This window comes from Limanda limanda, chromosome 1 (assembly GCF_963576545.1).
Source record: "Limanda limanda chromosome 1, fLimLim1.1, whole genome shotgun sequence".
Classification (NCBI taxonomy): Eukaryota; Metazoa; Chordata; class Actinopteri; order Pleuronectiformes; family Pleuronectidae; genus Limanda; species Limanda limanda.
This window is the reverse complement of record NC_083636.1, coordinates 12,043,609-12,050,558: the sequence shown is the minus strand read 5'-3', so window position 1 is coordinate 12,050,558 and position 6,950 is coordinate 12,043,609. Positions and strand designations below refer to the sequence as shown.

The window sequence follows — 6,950 nt, the reverse complement described above, 5'->3', positions numbered from 1 at the left end:
CAATAAAATAGGTAGATAAGGTGCAGTGTCAAGATGATGATAATACTGATGATATGATGGTAATGGTATTGTTAGAATACAATAAAATAGGTAGATAAGGTGCATTGGCAAGATGATGGTAAAAAGTACTGATGATATGATGGTAATGGTATGAGAACACTAGGGGCGCGGCGGAGGGAAGGAGCAACAGGTTTCTGCAACAGGAGCGCACAGGGAAGCGTTGTATAACATGATTTCCATGCGTGCATTCACACTTCATAATCCTACATATATGAGTAATAAACTAAATAATGGTGCCCCCCCCCCCCGTCGTTTTGGCGTGTTTAGTCTTTGCATTCTGCAGCGATCACCCTATGCTCACTGCGCTGTCGTCAGAGCTTATCGGGTTGTTGTTTACCTCCTGGCTCCACTCCGGGACTCCCGACTGTTATGAAGGGAGTCACGTGACCCCGACTCCTACCCTCGGGCCCGCCCCTCCCAGTGAGTCCACAACAAACACGTCGCAGATAAGAGCCAGGACGAGAAGGAGCCCCTGCGTGGATCGGCCTTACTTTACAAACACACACACAGACACACACACACGCCTCCGAGTGACAGTGTGCGTTCCCGTGGGTCCGTGGAGTACACACACACCTCACGCTGCTCTGACACTGCGCAGTTTACGGAGCGAACGTCAAACTTCGTATTTTCGACACTTTTGAGCTACTGACGCTGATGGTAAGAAAACACGTTTATCTGAACCTATATCTTTACTTTATTGTCAGTATTCAACGTTGTCGTGTTTTTATTGTAATTTTTCCACGCATTTTTAAGTTGCATTTTATGTTTCTAAGAAAGTATGAAAAAAAGTTGTTTTAAGGCGTTTACATCGCTTTTCTCAACATTAAAACAGTGACTACTTGTGTAAGTGTGAAGCTAAAACTGTTGTGTTCTCGTTAATATCATTTAACGTGAGTGTGTTCCTTTTGGAAGTGTTGCGGATTAACGTAATGCTTTCAATACGTTCTTGACGCATTTACGTCCCTTTACTCCACATTTATTAATTATTAAACATAAATAACTGGTGTAAATTTGAAGCCAACACGGTTTTGTACTTCATATTATACAAAGTGAGAGTTGTGTGGTTGTTGTGTGTGTGTGGAGTTGTTGCAGATTGCAGAGGTTTTTGACCCAGGCACGTCGCACTCTTTAAAACAATTAGAAACGTCAGTATCTGTGTAGCTATGACGCAAACATGGTTTAAATATGATTTTGTGTGAGTGTTGTGTGTTTTTTTGGCGGATAAACGTAAAGCTGCCTAAGTTTTTCACGCTTTTCCAAACATTAACAAGCGCTTAAATAGTCGGTGCTGTTGAAAATGTCAAGCTGCCATTGTTGAGTTGTGGTTCATAGTGTTTAAGGAGATTGTTGTGTGTTTGCTGTGTGTTTAAAAAAGAAGTGTGAGGCTTTGACAAGTTGCTGTTAGTGTGTCGCATCTCATTGACCCACATTCTCGTAGTGGAACTGCGTCAACAGCGTCTTCTCTCCGCTTCTTCTTCTCTCGCTCCTACAAACTCTGTGGAACCACTTCCGGTGTCGTTTCGCGTTGCGTTGTCCGGTTGCGTGTTCGCATTTTGCGTTGATTAATGGAGAATTTGTAACCGCTGTGTTGTGGGGACTAGTTTGCGTGGAATAGTTGGATGTTGTGTGTTTTTTTTCCCGGGTCCGCCGCGGGGAAACCTGATCTGAAAACCGCGCCCACTTCATTTCTCGACGCAAACAACTTTCACTGACAGACTGAGGCCGCCCTGTCGGTCAAAGACAGCATCTACACTGATGTTTTTTTAATTTCTTTTCCTAGTATTTTTTTTAATTCGTAGTCATTCCGCTGTGAATGAATCCAAACCGATCAAAGTGGAGTGGTGCTGTTTAAATCGACCTGACACTGGGAGAAACAGTTTATATGGACAGACAGACGTCGTCAAATAAAACTTGAGAACGTGCTTTTCTCAGCGATGTATTCTCTGTGTGTCAAACACTTGCGCAACACTGACACCTCCCCCCTCGAGCCCTCTGGTGTTTTTACAACACGGCCTCTCATTTCTGTCTGCAGACTGATAAGGTGCTGAAGTCCCATTGTTCTTTTTTATTGTTCTAAGTGCAAAGAACCGATAAAGACCGTTTAATTGAGCAAATGTTACGAATTACTTTCTTCTGTTAACAACCTCCAACAAAAGTGAAAATGTTTCAGAATGGTATTGGTCTAAGTATTGATATTGTATTATTGCCCAGCTCTGAGTCTGTGTGACTTCAGAATGCCCAATGCATTGCAAAGTTAAGTGTATATGCGAAGATTGAGTTGTACTTTTATTCCTCTCTAAACTAGGAGTCAGGACATGGCTGGATTAAACCTGGGCCACTTTATGAGCAAACAGAAAAACTGAAAAACAATGAACTAGCCGATAAATCGGTTAGGCTCTAGTAATAGAGGTACTATTGCTATATGTGAACATAGGGACAAAGGCACATGACAAGATCAAATCATCTTGAGGCCTTTTTGTTAGAGTTCTGTGTCTGTGACTGATGTCTATTACCAACCCAAATTGCATTTGATGAGAGTCCCCTGAGAGTCTGGGCCCCCAGGGTTGGTCATACAATCTTTGAAAGGACTCATTTAGTATAGTATTCAGCAGCAGAACTATATATCTCAATTCAGTAGTTACAGTCCCATAAGATACATAATTAGCTTTTATTGCCGTCACACATGGGATAAAGCACTGAGCAGCCTGTTTGGAGGGAATCAGACGAGAGGATCATTGAAACCAGAGCTGTGGTTATTATACACCGCCATGTGAAATAAATAATCTAGATTGGGAGTGATACAATCTACACTCCAGGTAGAAAGCCAATGATCAGTCCAGGTCAGTATTCACAGTTTTACTCTAATGATATGTGTCAGATGGGGAATGCAGAAAGCATTCCTCACAAGTGGTGCACACGAGTCCTTTCTCCGTGTGACTTGCTGACCTTTACTGTCGACCTTTCACCCTAAAACACCGGAGCAGGTGGATGATCAGGTTCACGTGGAGGCGTCGCGGCTGTGAATGTTGCAGGAGATTTATTTGGTGTTGGTTTAGTTATCCGTCACTGCAGTAATTACTCAGCAGGTTAGAGCACACATGGTTTTGATCATATAAAACACACCCAAGCAGGCATACAGCGTGTTGGGGGTTTGAGCTTTTAATAGCTGAGGTGTGTGTGGGTGTTAGTAAAACCCCACATCACACCTCATTGAACCTCTGCAGGGCTTACACATCCAGCACTTGACCTCTGCCCTTCCTCTAACTCTTGGTGCGTCTGTGTTTGTTCTCTGATAGGGACGTGACCATGGCCTCTCCATCAACATCAACCACAGGATCACCTACGGCGTCTGACTCGGCGCTCTCCTGCCAAGGGGGCATTGAGGCCCTGATGATGAAGGTGGGGCCCGTGAGGAGGAATCTCTTTGGGCCTTTGGACCACCAGCAGCTGCAGCAGGACTTCCAGAGGCTGCTCTGCATGGGCGTGGAGATGGCCAACAAGCGGTGGAACTTCGATTTCCAGGCTGATGTGCCGGGAGAGGGCTCCAACATTGAGTGGGAGGAGCTCAAGTGCCAGGATGTCCCGGCGTTTTACCACAGCTGCATGGTGAGGCCGGTGGTCGGGCCCAAGGCCGAGGCAAAGAAGGCGATGAAGCGGACATTGTCCTCCTCCCAGACGTCCAGCAGCTCGTCTGGGTCTGGGGATGAGTACATGGAGTTGACCACCAAGAGGTGCTACAGAGGGAAACGTCGACAGTCTGCCATCACAGGTGAGTCCACACAACAAATAGTCTGATGTTTTTAGTTAAGATTGATAACATGTCAGTAGGATTTATTTGACTTTTGTGTTCTTTTTTTCCTCCAGATTTCTTCAAGGTGAAAAAGAGCAGGCTTCTGCACTACAAAGCTTCCTCCCGGCTATGAAAAGCACAACGAGACCCGGTGGAGGATAAGTGGTCCCCATCCCTCCAGGTGTCACCTCACATAGATATGTCTCATATCTTATGTATATTCGTAGCAATTTGTAACTGACTGTCAATAAGCTCATTCAGCATGGACTTACAAAACTCCTCTGACACCACGTACCTTTAATCTTTCAGCACAAGGAAGCTACAGTTTTTGTAGTTCATCAAGCTTGGATTCTACAGTTTTTGTAGATAATTATACATTTTAAATATATATACTGTATATATACTGTATATATTCTATATACTGTTTTCCTTAGCTGACTATACTGTGAAATCTTTTTGAATGCACTCTTTCAGGAAAAAAACGGCTTAAGTTCCTGGAGGTTTAGTTTCCTCTGAACGTGCCTCAGATAGTATTTGACCTCAGTCCTTGACCTTTTTGTCTCCCTCTTGCTAAAAGTCATGAGAGGTTTCGATTAGATGAGTGACTATTCCTGGCCTCACTTCACACTCAACCGCTCGGAGTCAAAACCTCACCTGGGGTTCAAAATTTCAGCAGCGTGTTTGTGATTAGCGCCAGGTTAAAGGGCAATGGTGGAGGTTTGGCGATGAGGTAATGCAGCCACACCCTGTGGAATAGTGACTTCAAATTCTGAGTAATAATAGCAGTGTTCAGTATGTAACTATTTATTTATTATTTCACGATGCTAGTTCATCAACTAAATAAAGTTAAACAAAATCAAATAAAAGGATAATGTGTAAAGCAAAGTCACAAGATAGCAAAAATATCAGATTGCAAACTATTTCCTTTTTGCTTTGTGGGGTTGTAAATATCTATATTTTGGTAACAGACCAGAACATACCTTATTTGGGTGTATGTTTTTTTTCTTTTCAGCTTTATGCTTCTAACGATGTAGCATTTTCCCCCTCGGTAGGTTTTAAATGCACCTCTTTTCTCCTATAAGGGACTGTATGATTTATATCACTGTGTTGCAGTTCAAAAGGAATCAAAACTTTTGGCTGTATGTTTATTTTTTTTGTTAAATGACAAGAAGAGCTGTGTCACATTTCTATCGCTGTGCAGTTTTTAAGGGTTTTTATCGTGTCTGTGTGCATATACGTGTTTGTGTACGAATGTGTGCGTGTGGTTTTTTTTATCTTTGGGTTTTCACCAGTAGTAAAAGTTGTGGCAGCTGAGGCAGTTGAACCAAAGAGAAAATCGCTGTGCCATTCAATTAGGAACACATCATTGAAACAAGTTGCTTAGGGTTTAAGTGATCGGCACAGAAGGTCACTTCTCCAAATATTCAACTATCAAGTGAAAGGGCACAAAGAAAGAAAAAAAATTCTGTTCTTAAAAATCCAGTTTTCTACAATAACGTGGTCCGTTACTTTAAGTTAACTCAAACTGGATGTGCCTATTTTCTCTCCCTACCTACAATAATTTAGTTTGCATTAGAATAAAAAGCCATAACCTGAATTAAGCCACTCTCACTACCTCATCATTCAGTTACACAAAAAAAACAAAAAAAAAAAACAATGCTCAGGTCGTTTGTGTTTTTAGGCAGGAAATAAAGCCACGATTCTGTTGTGGTTAAAAGCTGGAGAGGGTTCAGCGCTGAAGTGTAGAGTTTCACATAAGGTAAAAGAGTCAGTGTGTCAGAGCAGAGGGGGGGGGGGGGTGCTACGAGTAGAGGAAACTCTGGTCCCTCTAGGAGGAGGGGGCTGGGTTGTTGTTTTGCTCTCTCTCACTGCCTCACTCTGCTTTGACAGCTTCGCAGAAACAGACAGAGCAGAGGAGTTAAGTGTTTGTGGGAGCGAGGGAAAGGAATAAAAAGGTCCTCTAAAGCGAGATACTTCAGGGGAACACAACAGCTTTTGTCTGCCCCCCCCTCACCACCCCTCAAAAAGTCACACAGTCCCTCTTTCATAAACCAACCGCCTCAGTCTCTGCAAAGAATTGTCTTGAAAGCAGCCGCTCATAATCATGTTAACACAACGTTGCCTTTTTTCACGGCTCTACACGGCTGTTTCCTCCCAGATTTAAACAGAGCACTCGTGGCTGTTTAAAATAGTTCATCAGGATTACTTGTTTTTGTTAATTTATCTATGTGTGTGAGTGAGACCGTGTTTGTTCGTGTGCAACTATCCTCTGATAGTTAACTTATTTTGAGTTTCTATCTTTTTTGTTGTTAGGGAACTAATTACAAATTCCCTTTTTTTTGCTATTGTTAACTAATGTGTTATATCTGAAACTACATCTTTGCACTACTTAAAACATTGTTGACAAGAGATATATTTGTTAAAGTAATCTTCAAAAGAAGAACACACAAATCCTCATTGAGAAACTGAGTTACAGATTAGAAATTTCCTGATGAAAAAGACGTTTTCCTCCCACTGGACCTTTCACGCTCAAATTTTTAAGTCCATTGGCAGGAAATAAATTATAATGATGGATTCAATACAGATCTGTTAGGGCCCAAGCCAACTCTGCTTTCCTAATTTTACTGTCGCAGCTATATCACAAATGTAGTGTTCTCAATTACTTTTGTATATGCATGAATGTATGATAATCTTTGTAAACGATTTGTAATAATGTTATTGTAATTTAATACAGATTTTTGTGTATCCTTGCAGCGTGTAAGAAGTGTATATGTATGGGATCAGAATCATATCCTTTTTGTTAGGGGTATTTGTATAGAAACTGTTGAGTTGTTGGTGCACTGTTGCCTTTTTTACAATGTTGATCACATAGTGTGCTGAGAATAATTAAATGTTAATGAATGATAAACCTTAAGAATACTGGTGTCGAGTTTTGTTTCACGGTATATATAGAGAGACATGTCATGCTCGCTTGATATAATCTTTAAGTAACAGAGAAAAGGGGCTGAAAGGGAAGGTTTCTTTCTGAATCTATAGCACCTCCTGGTGGTTAGATGTAACATTGCACATGTCAGCAACTAAGTTGCTGTCATACTGTTGC

General features: G+C 41.8%; 1 protein-coding gene across 1 annotated transcript; it reads left to right on the top strand.

The window, feature by feature from the left end:
- Positions 1 to 507: 507 nt before the first annotated feature.
- Positions 508 to 5,507, top strand: cdkn1d (cyclin-dependent kinase inhibitor 1D). The gene is made up of 3 exons (XM_061067581.1): positions 508 to 717; positions 3,357 to 3,829; positions 3,925 to 5,507. Exons 2-3 carry the CDS (start codon positions 3,367 to 3,369, stop codon positions 3,981 to 3,983), a joined length of 522 nt encoding a protein of 173 aa, XP_060923564.1. The 5' UTR covers positions 508 to 717; positions 3,357 to 3,366; the 3' UTR covers positions 3,984 to 5,507.
- The last annotated feature ends 1,443 nt before the right edge of the window (positions 5,508 to 6,950 follow it).